The sequence below is a fragment of the Sphaeramia orbicularis genome, chromosome 9, assembly GCF_902148855.1.
Source record: "Sphaeramia orbicularis chromosome 9, fSphaOr1.1, whole genome shotgun sequence".
Lineage (NCBI taxonomy): Eukaryota > Metazoa > Chordata > Actinopteri > Kurtiformes > Apogonidae > Sphaeramia > Sphaeramia orbicularis.
This window is the reverse complement of record NC_043965.1, coordinates 38068984-38088471: the sequence shown is the minus strand read 5'-3', so window position 1 is coordinate 38088471 and position 19488 is coordinate 38068984. Positions and strand designations below refer to the sequence as shown.

The 19488-nt window shown below is 37.9% G+C and overlaps 1 protein-coding gene across 1 annotated transcript in view; it reads left to right on the top strand.

Annotated features, from left to right (window-relative positions):
* Positions 1 to 14271, top strand: part of LOC115425484 (hexokinase-2-like) — a 55053-nt gene extending 40782 nt beyond the window's left edge. Inside the window, 3 exon segments of the mRNA XM_030143095.1 lie at positions 9807 to 9970; positions 9973 to 10042; positions 13377 to 14271. Of these exon segments, the coding sequence (XP_029998955.1) occupies positions 9807 to 9970; positions 9973 to 10042; positions 13377 to 13521 (379 nt within the window). The 3' untranslated portion in view covers positions 13522 to 14271.
* The last annotated feature ends 5217 nt before the right edge of the window (positions 14272 to 19488 follow it).

The following is a 19488-nucleotide window of genomic DNA, read 5'->3' as shown; positions in this document are numbered from 1 at the left end:
TGCCAGTAGGTAAATCTTCCATTTGTATGCATCTTGTGATTTTGTAAAATTACTTCCATTTTAGACAGGAAGTTCACTTTTTTATCCTTTATTTCCCTTAATGTAATTTGTTGGCAGCACAGCTCAGTCTGGGAAAGGATGTCCAAACAACTGGAAGAGGAGAAATGACTTTATAAATCAATCAAAATTTATGGTCGTAATAATTTATGGATCATAACTTTATGGAGTTTTCTGTTAAGTTTGCCATAAAGCACTAACTGTCATTTACCAATATAGAAAGAGGCTGTATTTATTTCAACCTGTCTGTAACAACATGCCACTGTTCAAACTGAAAATCATCTTGCATATATTTTGCAGATGCACAGGTGAAAACCACTGATTGTCATATCAATCAGAAAGCTTCTAACTGAATCATTCTCATACAGATGTTTGAATGTTCTCTTCTAGTAATCAGTCCAATTACCTTTTATTAGTTTTTAGCAGACAGAGACAGTATGTGGGGTTGAACTCATTAAATGGACAGTTAGGGAGTCAAACCCTGAACCTTCTATCATTCTGGATCCTTTGGGTGGTTTATTTGCCTGTTCTCCTGTTTTTGAAAAAACATCCACATTCATTAATTCTCCTGTCACTGCCCTTGACCACATATTGATGAAGATCTGCACTTGGTTCCCAAGCACCTTCAGTGGCAGTTCAGAGCTCCAAATGTGTTAATTCTAATGCTAGATGTTCTTTATGTATTAGGATGGGTAAAATTCAGAGACTGGATTTAATCACAGGGATAGTAAAGTAAACAGTAAAGTAATATAGTCCCAAAGTCCCGCTCTCTTCCATTTGTGCCCAGTAGGACGCCATTACAGAAAGAAATTTTTATTACAGTCAGTGATCAGAGACGTCATTTTTGATCATGTTTTAATCTATGCATCCTTTACACATATGGTGTTTGCCCATTCAAAAGACCATTGTACTTGTCAAGAAAAGTGGCTGTTTGTCTGTAAAACTGTGAGACTGTGAAAGTACATAAATAGAAAGAAATCTATTTGGAGTCCCTGAAGATGTCTGTACAGCTTCATCATGATCAGACTTGCACTGATTTAAGTATAGTTTCATACTTTTTTTTTTTTTCACCTGTTTGTGAGAAGGTAACAGCTGTATTGGTGTTGGTGATGTGTTTCATCTTCAACAAGAGATGCAGTTCACTGAGTCATTTAGCACAAAACTATGTCTAACTTTGTTAAACATCATATGTGATAATGGTAGCTCAATTAAAAAAAGATAAAAAGTCATTTGCAGGGGAAATCAAAGTTTCAGTGCCTAAACTGAGTTGAGTGAGTTAAAGTGTCCATATACTGCTTCAGTCTCAGTGCTTCTTAGCTCACCCATGTACACCCATAGTAAATGCATTAGGAAACTGGGTACATGACATTTTACGTCATTAGTTCAGTTAAATTTCAGTTACTGTGCTGTCACTAACTGCGTTGTTGAATATCTTAGCCAGATTTGATTAGAAATTCACAGAAGTAATTGTGAGAAAAAACTGCTATGCATTCTTAAGCAGTAGTTTAGTCACATATATGAGATGTACATCGACACAAATAACTTATAGTTGGATATGAAGAGTGGAGATTGTGCAATAGAAAAGATAAATCGCATATGCTCTGGTAGAATTAGATCAGATTAAATGTTTTTCTCTGTCTTCTTTGTGTTTCTTTCAATCACAGAAGGTCAATTGAAGATAGTTTCTAGTCATTTTTTTTTTTCTAAAATTTCTTGGATTTATTAAGAAAGTAATGTGACTGTTGGTATTAGAGATGTACCAGACTAAGAATTTTGTCAGTCGAGTCATTCGGTTGTTCACTATCAGGGTCGGTGGTGTGGACTGAAAATAAATAAATAAATAAATAAATAAATAAATAAATATGTGTATACACACACACACACACACAGGGTGGGGAAGCAAAATTTACAATATTTTGAGGCAGGGATTGAAAGACAGTGTATGACCAATTAGTTTATTGAAAGTCATGAGAATTTATTTGCCACAAGAAAATTTACATAATAGAAAATGTTTTTATTCTATGTATCCTCCTTCTTTCTCAGTAACTGCCTTCACACGCTTCCTGAAACTTGCGCAAGTGTTCCTCAAATATTCGGGTGACAACTTCTCCCATTCTTCTTTAATAGTATCTTCCAGACTTTCTCATAATAGTTTTGCTCATAGTCATTCTCTTCTTTACATTATAAACAGTCTTTATGGACACTCCAACTATTTTTGAAATCTCCTTTGGTGTGACGAGTGCATTCAGCAAATCACACACTCTTTGACGTTTGCTTTCCTGATTACTCATATGGGCAAAAGTTTCTGAAAAGGTATGGATAATAGTGTTAGGTATGATTATGACATCAATATATGTTTGGTTTCAAAACAATTGACGTAGTGCCTGCTGAGAAAAAAACAACTAAATGTTCATTGTAAATTTTGCTTCCCCACCCTGTATATAAATTATAATATATCTCTATGTAATATACACCTTGTGTGCAATTATTGGCCAAGTTGTATTTTTGAGGATTAATTTTATTATTTAAGAACTGCAGCACTCTTGCTCAATCCAAAATGTTCATAAAGCTCAAACCTGAATATCTAAGAAAGAAAAGGTGAGGTTTTGTTTTTCTTAAAGCTGCGTATGACTTTCATCACTAATTTTTAATTAAATCTGTAAAACCCGAGTCATAGGCTTAAGTATCACAAATCCGTAAGTCTTCCTGTGATTACGCACCTGAATCTCTTCCCTCACGGTAAGGCTGCACGATTTGGCAAAAAAAAAAAAATCCCGATTTTTTTCCTCTAAAAACTCGATTTTCGATTTCAATTTTTGGGTAAAACTACAAAAGACAACAGAAGTCATCATGTCGTTTTCATGAGCAGCCCACAATGCAAGGCACTGCTCTGACCTCAAATCTGTGATGGTATCATGTGATGAACCCACAAGAGTTTATTTTTTCCTAATTAAATCTTTATTGAATGAAGTAGAGTATACAAACAATGTATACAAGAAAATAACATAAGTTTGCCAGGGGGAATACACCACAACACAATGTCCAAATCGGGGCAGATACTGAATGTTTTTATAGCCTTTTGTTTCCAGATTTATCTAACAGCTTTAAATAAAGTTCAACATTTTAAAAAAAATAAATAATATTTGGTTTTGTGTTACAGAACTTACATTCGTGAATGAAAAATTTAGCAAGTAAGAGGACTTATTTATTTATTTATTTAGTTATTTATTTATTTTCTTTTTGGGGTATCTGGGCCCACAGAAGTGACACCAATGTAAGTCAGTGACAGACATCAGTCGTGCGTGCGTTGACCACGTTAATATGAGTGATCCCCATGCGGTTCTATTTAAACTGGGGGATCCGTGTGTGGAATAGACCGACCCAGGACACACTGCAGAGATTCTATCCCTGGAGCTGGTGGATGTGTGTGGGCACAGGGCTGTCTGGGCTCCTCTGCTGAGGCTGAGGCTGATGACCCCGAGACCCGGACCCGGTTTGGAAGAAGACAGTACGGTACAAATCCGCATGCAGTACTATTTCAGTTGCGGGATCCGTGCGTGAAGCCACGGCTTACATTGCTATAAGTACTGCGGGCTCATTAACACATTTAAAATCCGGTCATTACACGGACTTCTGTGACAGACCGCTGTCACTGATAGGAGGAAGAGCCTACGGTAGCCCAGAGGCGCGCGGCCCGGAGGCATAAGACAGATGAAATCGATTTTACGATTTCTCTTTTTTAAAAATCGTCCTAATTTAAAAATCCGATTTCGATTTAAAATCGATTAATCGTGCAACCCTACCTCACGGTGAACCATTTTGAAGTGTACTCCACCATAAACAGTCCATTTGTTTACAGAGTCGGTAGGTCACTCGGGCATTTTCAGAAATTTGTCGCCACGCGCATTGCTCAGTTTCCCACAGTGCTTGTCACAACAAATTTTCGAATTATTCACTGTGAGGGAAGAGATTCAGGTGCGTAATCACAGAAAGACTTACGAATTCGTGATACCGAGGCTATGACTCTGGTTTTACAGATTTGATGAACAATTGGTGACAAAAGTCATTGACAGCTTTAAGAAAATATCTCAGTTCACACAACTATTTGGCAAATATATGTGCAGAATTATTAGGCAACTAAATGAATAATGAATATTTTGCTATCTCACTTGTTTATTTTATTTATTTTATTGTTAAAGTGAAAATGATGATAAAGCTGCCCTAAATTTACCAAAAATAACAAATAAAAAATCTCTGACTAATATAGCCAGCCTTGCTTTCAATAACAGTCATAACCCTTCCATTCACTGAGTCTATCAGTTTCTTGACTTGTTGACAATCACCTTTTTGAGCAGCAACAACCACATCCTCTCAGACACTGTTCAGAGGGTTAGGGTTAGGGTCCAGAGGTGGACTGTTCTTCTTCACCATAAATCTCCTGTTTTAAGAAGGGACACGTTCTCAGTAGGGTTTAGGTCAGGTGAGGAAGGCAGTCGTATCATTGTTCTTCCATCTTTAAAGACTTTACAGCTTAGACATGTGGAGTACTTCGATGCATGTGATGGAACATTGTCCTGTATTAAAACCATGAAAAAATACCTCCCTTAAAAGATACAGACTTTTTCCTTTACCACTGCTTGATGAACATGTCTTCTAAAAACTGGAAGTGTGTTTTGGATTTGATTTTGAGTTGATCTTCAACTCAAAAAGGTCCACCTATCTCATCTTTATTAATACCAGCCCATTCCAGAACCCCACCCCCACCTTGGCGTCTGAGTTGAAGTTGAGTTCTGTGATGTTACTGATGCAGCTGTGGGTCCAGCTGTCTGAACCCATTAACAGTTGCTTTGACCTCATTTGTCCATAAAACCTTATAATAAATATGTCTTCAGATAGTTCTTGGCCCAATTTGGATGTTTTAACGTTGTGTCTTGTTCAGTGGTGGTCGTATTTCAGCCTTTCTCACCTTGACGTAGTGTCTTAGACCTGAACATCTCCTACTTCTGGACATTGTAGATAGGTTTTTGTTCTGGAACATAGTGGTTCTGCAGGTCAGTGTGTTCCTGGTAGTTTCCCTCTTGGTTCTTTTGTAATCTTTTCCTGTAAATTTGTGTGTTTTCTTCTCTGCATATATTGTGACCCCATTGACTATTTGCTATAAAATGAGATAATGTTATGGTCATGCTTCGATAGTTGAGCTGTTTCAAGATCGTTTCAGCTGTCTGAAGGGAAGTTTAGAATTTCTGACTTTTCACTGTTAAATCCCTTTTTTTTATCCATTTCACCTAAAGTAAAGAAGCTGCCTAATAACTCTGCACACCTTAATGTAGGGCGTTAACTTTAAAGGCCATACTCTCTCCAATAATATATCACCTGAAAATAACTGATTCAAATAAGAAAGTGAATTTATATAGTTTGGAAATTTAGGAGTTGGGAAAGTTGCATAAATATAACTAGAAAAGCACTCAGACAGTGCAGACCTCCGCCAAGGCAGATCAGTTGCCCCCCCCAATCACCACCAAAATTTAATCATTTGTTCCTTGTGCCAGTATCAACATTTCCTGAAATTTTCATCCAAATCCGTTCATAACTTTTTGAGTTATCTTGCACACGGACAGACAGACAGACAGACAAACCAACACTGGCAAAACATAACCTCCTTGGCAGAGGTAATGATATGGTCAAAATACTCATTGGCCTAATAATTATGCACGCGGCGTCACGGTCCACTCAGGCATGGCCGCCGGCTCCTCCCTCCATTCCTCCCTTCACATCAGACTTCATCACTCACCTGTTGCATACTGCACGGCTGCAGTGCATCACCATTAGCACTGTATTTAAGTCTTGGTTCTGCAGCCGTGCAGCACTGGATCATTGTCAACCTCACCTCTCCATTACCCAGACTTTCATTCCTCAATATCACCCATCACTTGATGGACTCTGACTCACCCCCAGGTTTTTGTTTGTATAGTTTAGTTTGGTAATAAATCCGTTTCTCTCTTCATTGTGTGCTTGAGTGCAACCTAAGTATGTGTTGTTGTAATGCCAAGGCAATCAACTAGAATGCAAAACAAATCTACCTACGGGTATAAATAAAGTAACCTTGACCTTGACCTTTCACACCCTCATGACACACGGTGTATTTCTGTAGCATTTATTGCAGTATTTTTCCTCAAGTGGATGGGAAATTTTAACTTTTAAGAGATTGTCACGAAGCTTTAATACAATACTGAATAGTCTACATTGAATAATAAAAAAAAAAATCTTACAATAGTAACACCAACAACATTTGAAAAGAAGTCCTTTCAATGGAATTTCTTTCTGTGCTTTCTACAGCATTGAAACACTCCAGCTTCTCCTCGTAGCAAAACTACTTTCTTTCAAAACTTTAGGTCAGTCATATTGAAAGCACTTTCTTCACCCGCTTTCAAGGTCAAGGTTACTTTATTTATACCCGTAGGTAGATTTGTTTTGCAGTCTAGGTGATTGCCTTGGCATTACTACAACACATACATTGAACATGCAAGACAGGCACTTGATCACGCTTACAGGCAGGACGAAAAGACAGGACAAAAAGTGCTCAGTGTTCCACCATTCATCTGTATAGCAGCATGGATAAGTAAAAGAATAAAATAAATAAGATCAAATAAATAAAAACAAGATGCAATAAAATACAATAAAACCAGAAAAGATAAATATAAACAATCTGGGATAAAAACCAGGATAAGAACATAAATCATTTGCAGAGTAACTTTTGGAGGGATTCACTCATGATGGTAAATAAAGACACAAAATACAGTGTATCTCAAAGCAGAATAAAATAGAATAGAAAAGCCTTTATTGTCATTACACGGGTTGTGCAACAAAATTACAGCTCACAAAGTATTATTTGAAGGTCTGAATCATAAATGAAAATTTGAACAAAGGGTCTCAATTTTCAGCTCCATTCTTAAAATCATGTACAAATCCACTCTGTTTATAATATATTTCTGGATATTCTTGCTTGTATTTTCTTCAATACAACGTGAAGATATGGTCTGTGACACTTACAAATTGTGGTATATAATAGAAAGGAATACCCAAATGTCACAGTAATACTCTTTTTTTTTTTTTTTTTTTTTTTTTTTTTTTTTTTGGAAATCTTCTCTCATGATCTTAATGCTGAAACTATTTTAAGTATTTTACTTAAAGCTCGTACAGTTCAACCTCTACTACATCTGCCACATGTATAAGAGTCGCTCTCTCCTTTTAAGGCTTTAGCTAAAAATTTACACTTGACATTAGATTACCACAGAAAGAGACAGCATGTCATACTGTCACACAGCACGACAGAGTCCTTGTGGAGGCTGCTGTAACATATATATCGGATATATCAGTTTCATTCACTCTCAAACATGTAGCCGACTCTGATCTCACTGGGGCTCAGAGTCACACCAGCAATACACTGTTTTCATTTTTCATCCAAGTTCAGGGTTTGGTCCATTTCAGTTGCAGATCATTAGCACAGATCATTACTTAACCTCCTGCAGCATCATAACACAGTGTGGAGTTGGAGTGCTGTGTATTATCTGATAGAGTTCTAATAGTTTGTGAAAACAGCTTTAGCTGACTGTCTTGCTCTTGCCATCACATCTCATAATGTAGTTTTCTCCTTATTTTGCTTAGTCCTCTTTATACTTGGGTGCTCTAAGGTCCTTTTGAACCTCACTCTTATTAAATTGATATTGCTATTCATGTGTTTCATATTGTTAGACATGAATTCACTTGATGGCTCACACACTTTCCTTACTTCACACATTTTTCATCATCTTGCACATTAGTGATCTATAACTAATGGTGAAAGGTGGATTTTGAGAAGTGCAAGAGCTAACTTTAGGCCTTAAAATCTTATTTTGTGAGTTTTTGTCACAGTTGTCACAAAGGAGGAAATTAGCTCTAGAGATGATGGAAAGGTTGGAGTGCAGCATGGTTTGGGCAGCAGAAATGAGATTCATGCATCATCAGTGAGTGGGGAAAAAAGTTATTCAAGTTCAACTTTTCTCATGAGTTAACCACCTCGCAAGATGCAACATGATGTAACTGCCTGTTTAACATTTTCCGGTCATTTCTGTGTGCCTTGAAAATAAAGATCATTTGCATACATTCCTTTACAGTTCTTTCCATATGTCAGTACTTATATATACTCAGCTTTTCTTTGTCATAATGACAGACTTAACTATCAGATCAGTGGCTGCCTGTTATAGTGATATTACCATGTGTTTCCTTTACGATAGGAAAAAGCAACTTCTCTTTCAGTTGACTCACGTGTCTCTAGACATCGCTTCTCATAGTCAAAACCCCTAGAATCTTTTTTTTTTTTTTTTTTGCATTTAAGTTTTTATTGGTTTTATCGTATTTTCAGTGATTTACAAAAAGGAAGAAACAAAGTGGGAAAAAAAATACAAAGGAAAACAAACAAAACAATCAACAACTTAAAAAGGCAGCCAAAAACCCCTAGAATCTAAAAAAAAATATATAGTCATATTGCCCAGCACTAGAGTGAAGGGCACTCTCTCAAATTCCTATTTAATGCATCATCTCACTTTTAATTTATGTTTTAAACAAGAGCATTCAACAGTGCACAGTCTACAGTAAAGCAAGCAGCTAAAGTCATAGAAACTGAACAGCATAAACATCAGGGAAAAGTTCAGCAGTAACACAGATTCTACTTATCGCCAAGGCAACAGAGGGCTCATAACCATATCTCTTTGCAAATGCTTGTGAAATTTCTAGATTAATGTATAGTTGAGTGGTTGCAACTAATTACCAGCAATTACCATTTAGTATTTTTCCTTGAAATGCACATCCATCAGTTGTCCTGAAAACAACTACACTAATGCTGCATTCCAGGCAACCTGTAGCTTGTGTTTTCCAACCTTCTACTGGTGAAAATGCACTGGTATGGCAGTCAAACCCGTGACTTCCTACCCGTAAACTTGTACTAGATCGATGTACTCCCAGCTCTGATCTCTGACGTCATGTAGCCTGTGAAATAACAATGGCGGCCCCCATGGATGCGGTGTTTATGGCCAATTGTTTATTAAACAAGGTATTGCTCTGACTTTATTTGTCCGCAAATGTTACTCATAATCAGCAGCTACTCTAGCGTTAGGACAAGAATAAATTAATACCAAATACATATCCAAATATACAAATAACATAACATAAAAGGTATAACAGCTTCTCTTGGCTTATACGCCGTTTTTTCCTCCTCTGTTTTCCTTAAAGAAGCAAAGAACAAGCACCTCTGGGATAGAAATAATTGTAAATGAACATAAGCTTCATACGGTCCTCCATGCTGGTTTGCTTACATCTAACTACCACAATTCCTTGCGTTCAAGCAGTTTGGCGTGACTTGCCTGGAACGTTACAAAGTCGTGAGTCATGACTTACGGGCTCAAAAACCTGCCTGGAACGCAACATATTACCACCCCAGTTCAAGGTACTTTATTATCCCCTAGGTCAGGGGTCTCCAACCCTGGTCCTTGAGATCTATTATCCTGCATGTTTTAGATGTATCCCTCTTCCAACACACCTGATTCAAATGATAAGCCTGTCATCAAGTTCTACCGAAGCCTGATAATGGCCATCAATACACACGTCAAAAACAAATGACAGATACCACACAAAAACACACTATGTCTTCCTGAAACTGCCTGAGGCCATAACCTGTTGTTTGTGAATAACTGCGACTGTGTTTGATCCCAAAGCGACCGTCTGGCTATGCGACAGGTCCGCTCCATTCTGCAACACCTGGGTCTTACCAACTCCACATGTGATGACAGCGTGCTCGTGAAGGAGGTGTGCAGTGTTGTTGCTCGCCGTGCAGCCCAGCTGTGTGGTGCTGGTCTAGCCGCTGTGGTCGACAAGATACGACTAACCGCAACCTGGATCACCTCTCCATCACTGTGGGAGTGGACGGCACCCTTTATAAGACACACCCACAGTAAGGACAAATAATACCAATACATTTTATTATTATTATCTTGAAAGGTGTAAACATGTATTTGCTCTGAGTTATGCTTTATTTCAAGGCTTGGCCCCTGGGATGAATTTGTGTAAAAACTACACTGACAATATTAACAGTCAAGGGTGTCGAACTCATTATATCAGGAGTGTCGAACTCATTTTAGTTCAGGGGCCACATACAGCCTAATATGATATGAAGTGGGCCGGACCAGTAAAATAATACAAATAATAGGATAAAAACTTATAAATAATATCAACTCCAAAGTTTTTTCTATGTTTTTGAGTGAAAAATAAATAAAATTCCATAATGAAATGCTTACATCTATGAACTGTATTTGAACATAATATGAACAAATATGAACAACCTGAAAAATAAGTGCAATTTTAACAATATTACACCTTAGTTTATCACTTTTATCACAACTTACAGATGACAGTGGATCTTCAAATACACAAAACATTCAGCAACAGGCAGAATATTGGTAAAATTCCACATACTAGTCTGTAAATGTAAACATTTTTGTGTAACTTTACTTTTTTTTTTTTTTTACACTAGAACAAAGAGAAAAAATTAGCTTTTTTCATTATCTATAGGTTATTATGATAGTATTTACTGGTCTGACCCACTTTAGGATTGAATTGACCTAAACACAATTCAAATTAGCGTTGTTTCACTGAAGCATGACAAACTGACCATGGGACACTGGTGTCAATCAAGGGGGAATTACATGGTCAATAAACACGTATGTCCAGATTTATGTTGTTTTTTCTGAGAGTCAGCTTTTTTCTATGACACCCTGTAGTTTATTCTTATACCATTTCTTTATCCTTATTCTATTTTTTAGCTCTTTTTGAATCCATAGCATTGAACAAGGTGAGAGAGAAACAGTATCTCAATTCTCTGTATGTTTCTGTGTATCTAGTGCAGGGGTTCCCAAAGTGTGGGTCATCAATGGGGGGTTGCGAGATGAATTTCCAAATTCTCTTACGCCACTCCAGAGGTGAATGCGACAGATTAACAATGGTTATATAGCACTTTGGATTGAATGTATAGAGTTTATCCGCAGTTCTTCTGGAGTACAGGAGGTGCTTTTAATTTGGAAGAACAAAGCTCAGAACATTGGCACGGAAGCAACAACTTGGCATCAGCTACACATAAAGCATTGTTCGGAGCCTACAGGTTTGACTAATGGTGTCACATTAATATATAAAAAGGCCAATAAACGTTGTAAAACAGACACATTAACCTAAATAGCATTAACATAAACAAAACATTAACACAAACCCCCCCCTTGAACCCTGCACATAAAACCGAACAATGAGTAAAATGTCCAGTAATTTTAGTGAGTGAGTGACCCAGTATGCAATGCGTCAAATATGCCACAGTATCCTTGTGTGAGTCCTGCGCGCACAGTTTTTTTTATGTTTCAGTCACTTCTGGGATAGTGGGAGTCACCAGTCTCTGGCACTGTTATTTTGGGGGTTGTCAGTTTAAAAGTTTGGGAACCCCTGATCTAGTGAATTAACAATAAAGAATGTTTGAACCAAAAGTAAAAAAATCAACCCAGCGACGGCTCATAACTTGGAAACTCATAAGTTGGTGTACTTGTAAGTCAAGGTAGCACTGTATTAGTATAACAACCTATAAATAATGACAACTCCACATTTTTTCTCCATGTCGTAGTGTGAAAAATTGCAAAGTTAAATGACAGTGTTTACATTTACAAACTATTCTTTCACAAAAAATACAAATAAACTGAATAGATATGAATAACCTGAAAGTTCTTGGCAGTTCAATATTCTGCCTTTCACTAAATATTTTGTGTATTTGTTGATCCACTGTAATCTGTGAGTTGAAATGCACATGTGTAAATGATAAACTGAGGCATAATATGGTTAAAATTGCACTTATTTCAGGTTCATGGTTGGTCAGGTTATTCACATTTTTCTTGTGAAAGGACAGTTTGTATCCAGGCGACATGGTAGTCGTGCAGCAAGAAGGTTCTTTTCTGTGTGAACTTTGCACGTTCTTTCTGGGTCCTCCTTCCACCCACTGTCCAAAGACATGGACTTAATAGGTTAATTGGTTAATCTAAATTGCCCATAGGTGTGAATGTGAGAGTGGTTGTCTCTATCAAGGTTATTATCTGTAACGAAAACTAACAAAATGACAAAAACTAGAATTGTCAAAACATTTTCGATAACTGAAATAAATAAATAAAAACTAGAATTAAAAGAAAAAAATGATAACTAACTGAAACTGTATTGTGTGTTTACAAAAGTAACTAAAACGTATAAAAATTATGGATAAAATTCCCTTTGTTTTCGTCTTTGTCAATGTCAGATTGATGCAAAATCGATTTATTTCACTCTAGCAATTTTAGCTAGCGGCAACATACGATATTTAACGGTCTGTCACTTGTGGTTTAGAGTCGTCTTCTGGTCCCCACTCTACCTGGAAACATGGAGGTTAAAGTTGGGAGAAAGCAGCAGAGTCCTGTTTGGGATTTATTTGAATACGACGGAGGAGAGAAAAGATACGACGAAACTAGAACTAAACTAAAACTAAACATTTGGAAAATAACGAAAACTAATAAAAACTAGCAAACCTGCTCTAAAAACTAATTAAAACTAACTGAATTAGAGAAAAAAGTCAAAACTAACTAAAACTAAACTACAATGAAAAATTCAAAACTATTATAACCTTGGTGTCTATAAGTTGATGATGAACTGGCGTCATGTCCAGGGTGTACCCCACCTTCACCCATAAGTAGCTGGGATAGGCTCCAGCGAACCCCATGAGGAGGATAAAGCAGGTTCAGAAAATGAATGAATGATTTGTAGTTTTTTGCTGCTTTTACTGATCTGGACTTGAATGAGTTTGACACCTCTTCTCTCCAATATTATAAAATGTAGTAGCTGCACTAATTATAACCCCTGCCCCTTAATTATTTATAATGATGTTTCTGCTGAAGACCTCACTAATTAGGCCCATGTCATTCCAGCAGAATAGTGTCGAGAGTCCTGGACACTAATGAGAGAATATTGGTTTTTCTTCAGCAGTGTACAGTTTACAAAAGTAATTTGCAATGTTTATTGATTTATTTTTTTATTGTTTCAGTTTTGACTGTCCTTTTCATTTCTGTTTTTAAAATTCTAGATGGTAGATTATACAGATTTAACAAATACTAGCAAAACTGACTAAAGTGCAAAATATCAGAAAGTAGTATCTGCAATGACTGTTTTATGTAAATGATCTTTTGGTCTTTTTTCTCCCACCTCCTTCCTGTCCTTTCAACTTCTCCCCAAAGTTTCTCCAGCATCATGCAAGAGACTCTTAAGGATCTGGCCCCACAATGTGAGGTGACTTTCCACAAATCAGAAGATGGAAGTGGGAAAGGAGCAGCATTGATCACAGCTGTAGCCTGTAGGATTCAAGACGGAGAGCAGCACTGAATGTTTAAGACAGGTAGCAGCAGTCAGAAAATGATTGTTACAGTTTAGGTCTAACTGTAATGTGGCTGGGACATAAAACACATGTCAGAAAACATCCACAATAAAATAATGATACATTTTCTACGAGGGATGCAACGGTACTCAGGAGAACTACGTATCATTCGGTCCGCCCTTATGGACCGAGGTTTTCTCTCTCTCTCTCTCTCTCTCTTGACATGCATGTGAGCATGCAGCGCGGGGAAGCCCCTCAGTGAAAGACAGTAGACAGAGACAAGTCTGTCTGCATCCACATACATTAGACCCACAACCTACCCATAATTAAAACATTGTCTACACAGTAACTCATTTTTAGGGGCTTTATTTTTGGCTAAAATGCACGCCATAAATCTCTATTATGTGCTGCTCAATGTGCCGTCTGTGGCCGGATGTAAACAGAGGTGAAGCTCCCTTCAAAATAAAGCAAACCAGCTGTGGATCAACCACGGTTAAATTAGATGATTCATCATTAAGTGTCCTGACAATTATTTTCAACCATGAATCTTCTTTTACTTTGTCACTTCCTTACCTGCTCCCCGCCTGCATTTCGTTTAATTCTACCCATGCACATACCCGTGAAAATTCTTTTTTTTTTTTTTTTTTTTTTTTTTTTAGCCGACCCGGTGCAGGTCTCTGGCACACATACAATACTGTGACACACTATTACAAGGACAAGTGTACGGTAGATAACCATAGTGTTTTTATACTGCCGTTTTCTTTACTTCCCTATACAGAACAGGAATTTATTTATTTAAAAAATAAAATAACATAAGCTCCCTTTGGGCCTTATGTGTGCGCATGCCCGTTTTATACAACTATATACAAGTAGTCAAGGAATACGAAAGGGTTCTATTCAAGTACAGAAAGTTTTTTTTATTCACTACAGTGATATAATTTGTTCCTACTGTAAACTTAGGGTTTTGCTAACAAGCAAAATAAAAATATAATTTTGGGAGGAAAAAAAGGATTTTCTTTATGCACAAAACATGTACCAAAACCATGGCCAAAAAGCTGAGATACGGACCGAACCGTGGGTTACCTGTACCGTTGCACCCCTATTATCTATACTTTACTGTTACTCTATGGATAGATTTAATAGCCTGCTGTACAGAAGAATTAAATAGGACACCAATCAACTGCTACATCAGCATGGAATAAATCTCTGAATGGTAGGATAATGTTTGCAGTACAATAGTTGTAATTAAGTCATTAACTCATTCATTAATAGTCATTTTGGTCTCATTTACAGCAGGCGTACCACTCCTGTTCTTGTTTGTCATCATTTGATGCACAAACAAGAACAGGCATGTAATGGTTAATTTATTTCACTTCCAACACTCCATTGTTGTGAAGGTGAAAACTGAGAAACAGACGTGATGTAGGGAAGAAAACTGTGAAGAAAAATGGCCCTGATCAATGTCAAAACAAGAATGTAAACACAGATTGCACTGAGGATGAAACAGCAGCCTATGTATATTAATGTTCTTAAGTTAAGCCTATAAACAGTTGTCTTAGGCTTCAGGTGTTAGAGGGATACTTGATCAGCCGGCTACATTAGCAAAGTATATGTAATCATAAATATCACTAATCAGAATGGGGGAAAAAAGGACTGATCATATTTTTTTGTGTCACCCAGCCCAATATTGACATGTTATGTTAAATTATAGTGTGTTTCTGACTTTGCAATATCTACATAGTGAACTGATGTTAAGCAATTAGAAGAGTAGGTTAAAGCTAGTCACAGATTATTTTTGTGTGTAACTGGTGACATCTGTGGAAAATGACTGTTACAAGCTGCAGAGTGGTGTTTTCACACTCCAATATTCAAGTACCTTCAAACACCCAAGTGTCTTCTGGAGATCATTTTTTTTACATCATGTCATGAAAAAAAGAACATGTAAAAGAAAACGTGACATGGTATTCAGTATTTTTCTTGCTTTACTCTCATCCCTTTCTAAAGTAGAATAAATGGCCTTCATCAGACTTCAATAAAAAAGGACATTTTAACTCAAGGGTTTTCTTACCAAACTTGGGTGCCTCAAGGACGACTGAAAGTGTTGAGTTGAGTTGGTATGAAATATTCGAGACAGTTCAAGGTCAAGTTAACTTTATTTGTACCTGTGGGTCGATTTGTTCTGCAGTGACAGGAGGGGGCTTCAGCATTATACAATGTTAAATCAAAACACGGACACAGAGAACTTCAGCAAAAGGTTAAAAAGACTTATTTTAAAAAGAAAGAGCAGCGGGAACAAAGTTATTCCTATAGTGTGTGGTCTTGACCTTGGGATTCTAATGCTGCGTTTCCACTGCGTGGTACCACTCCACTCCACTCCACTCGGCCTGGCCTGGCCTTTTTGCGTTTCCATTATGAAAAAGGACCTGGAATCTGGTACCCGGTACTAGTTTTTTGGTATTACCTCCGCTGAGGTTCCAAGCGATACTAAACCGTGACGTATAACACTGCAGACCACTGATTGGTCACACAGTTTTCTCTGTGACCCACCATTTTACAAAAATAGATGCAGAAGCGGACAGTAAATATAGCGGTACATTAATCCACATGATAACAGCCCAAAACTAGAAGCACTCGGAGAGCGCAGACCTCCGCCAAGGCTGATCAGTGCCCCCCCCGTGGGCCCCCCCATGCCAAGGAGGTTATGTTTTTGCCAGGGTTTGTCTGTCTGTCTGTCTGTTTGTCTGTTTGTCTGTCCGTTAGTGTGCAACATAACTCAAAAAGTTATGGACAGATTTTGATGAAATTTTCTGGTCTGCGCCCCCCCGTGGGCCCCCCACCCCCGATTACAACCAAAATTTAATCATTTCTTCCTTATCCCATTTCCAACAAACCCTGAAAATTTCATCCAAATCTGTTCATAACTTTTTGAGTTATGTTGCACACTAACGGACAGACAAACAAACAAACAAACCCTGGCAAAAACATAACCTCCTTGGCGGAGGTAATAATTACACCATGGTCAGTCGAGGAGAATCAGGCTTTGGTGGCCAACAGTAAAATTCAGACGAGACAACATGCAACAAGCCAGTTTTCAGCAACTCTCTGAGCAGACAACATGGAAATAACGCGCCGCATCGCTATGGCGTCCAGGTACTGTAAAGTCAGTAGTATCCTGTAATGGAAATGGTCTCCAGGAATACTGAGTCGAGCCAAGCTGAGCCGAGTTGAGCTGGTTCCATGTAGTGGAAATGTGGCATAAGTCTTCTACCCAAAGGTATGCACTGGAGCTCACTCGCAGGGGATGCCTTAGTGAAATTACCGTTACTGGTTGAATAAAAGCACTGATTTTGGCACAGTGTTTCCTCTGGGTCTATGAAAGAATATTAACCTGGGAGCCCCTGGAAATGTTTCTGTAAAATACTAAATTCCACATATTCAACACCAATGATAAAGGTGAAATAAGGTTGCTGCACATGCCTTACCAAAGATATATATATATATATATATATATATATATATATATACACACCCCTGATCAAAATTTTAAGACCAGTTGAAAAATTCCATGAATTTACATTTTGCACTGTGGGATTGTAGGGCGCTTTCACACAGCTTACCCAGTTTGTACTGTACTTGGATACATTCACACCTTTCCCGTAGATGTTGCGTTCACAAGCGCGTACCGTGGCCCATGCCCGAGAACGAATGGGTGTTACAGGGCTGAAACTGTAGGTGGCGGTGTGGAAGGAATTCTGTCACTATCCAACAAACACGGAAGTCAGAAGAAGACAAACCCTTACCTATCTGTTAGCCTGTTTGAGGCAAAATGAAGAAGAGTAGGTTAAGTTGTCGCTGATATTACAGTGGTTCGTTTGATAAGGTGAGTCCGTGCCGCACAGATCCAGGCTTTTTCAGGAGACAACAGGAGCGCCATATAGACTTGTGATTAGCCCACTTCCGTTGTCAGGGTGGTGACTAGGTCATTTCCAGACTCAGACACCGATCGCATTCACATGGCAACGTATCATGCAGGAGTCTGAGCAGTCCATACCCAGGACTCGACTGGACTCAGGTACGGTAGTCGAGCACGGAACAGTTGCATTCACATGGATATAATTAAACAGACTTTGGGGTCTCAGTGTACTCGGCTACGGACTCGAGTACGCTGTTTAAAATGCCCTTAAGAAGATTCTAAGTAAAGTTTCAAATGCAAAAAGAAGAAATGGGAATGAGACAAAAACAAATTGAGTAAGCAATTTATTGAAGACATCAATATGCTTAATGCTATGATTCACATTTACTGTTACCAGGTGGATAAAAGCATCATATTGTACATGAGGCTTCTTCAGACTCTCACAAAGGATTTTAGTCTTGGAGCCCACAAGAGATGTCAGAAACTTCTCCCAACACACACAGCTTCATTTGGTCAGCATCTAAGTACAAAATACTGCTTTCCAGGCGTCTCAAGAATAACACTACAAAATAATATTTCTGCAAATGTATGCATCTGACAGCTCTCCTGTCTCTTGTATTTGTGGGGGGGGGTCTACTGCACACACGCCATTTATGACAAGAGTCTATAGGTAAAGAGAGTTAAATCTAAACTACACTAAAGTCTATTCATGAAGAGACAACTGTTTATTCAACAGCATTTGGGTCTGCATGAAAAACGAAGGGGCAGCCACAGAAGGTATGGAATGTGTTATTATACAGATGGAACTATAGAACTGTATGGACTGAATATGAAATATGTTTGAACATAACCAGAGATTGAGTGAATCACACAAAGTTACCAAACATAGGTCTATACCTCTACTGTATCCTGTTGTTTCTAATTGGATGCTTCTATGAATTGGGTTCATTTTGGTACATTATTGTTATTTGATGTCTATTTCACCCAAATTATTGGTTGATGCCATTGCCTTATTTATACTGTGAATTCTTGGGAATACTGACCTTGTAAAATAAAATGATGCTTTTTTTGCTTCATAATGTATCATTTATAATTTGTACTTTAACAATACAAATACACATACTGTATTAAACTACTGTAGGGTGCTTCTATCAAACTGGGTTCATTTTGGTATCTGGCACTTTGCCAGCTTTTTAGACCTAATAATAAAAGAGAAATTTAGACATATATACCCCCAGAATGTACGTAATGATGACCTCTGAAAAATGCAAAAAAAAAAAAAAATGATACTCTTGCTCTGAGCCATCCCAAAATGAATGGATTTTTATTAAAATATTGGGGACAAAAATAGGACCAAAACGGGGACAGGAAAAGCTACCTAGGTGTCAGTGCATTTGATCTGGAAAGCACAGCTGTAAATGGTTTTGGCAAATGGCTATAAATAAAAACACTGTTAAATTTGATGATCATAGTGTTTTTTCTAATCCAGACTTGCAGGTTTTCGTGAATCAACAGTCTCATTCCAGGTTTCACATGTAACCCATCGTGTCCACTCGCATTTCATGTGGAACCTGCCCAGTTAAAGGGGTCATATTTTGCTAAACCCACTTTTATAACCTCTGCCAAGGAGGTTATGTTTTTGCCAGGGTTGTCTGTCTGTCTGTTAGTGTGCAACATAACTCAAAAAGTTATGGACAGATTTGGATGAAATTTTCAGGGTTTGTTGGAAATGGGATAAGGAAGAAATGATTAAATTTTGGTGGTGATCGGGGGCGGGGGGGCCCACGGGGGGGCCCACTGATCAGCCTTGGCGGAGGTCTGCGCTCTCCGAGTGCTTCTAGTTAGTCTTGTATTAGTGTTTGGACCCTAATAGTTCAAAAAGTTTGAATTTGAACCCTCCAGGTGCTGCAAAGCTATCTTTATCTTAATTTTGGCAAAAATCCTGTGGATTTCTACTACCCATTTTAATTCCTGCTTAATTTGTTTCGTTTTATAACTAGTTACGTCACGACATTTGCACATATAAGGTCAAGACTTCTGACGAACTTTTCTCCAAGTACAT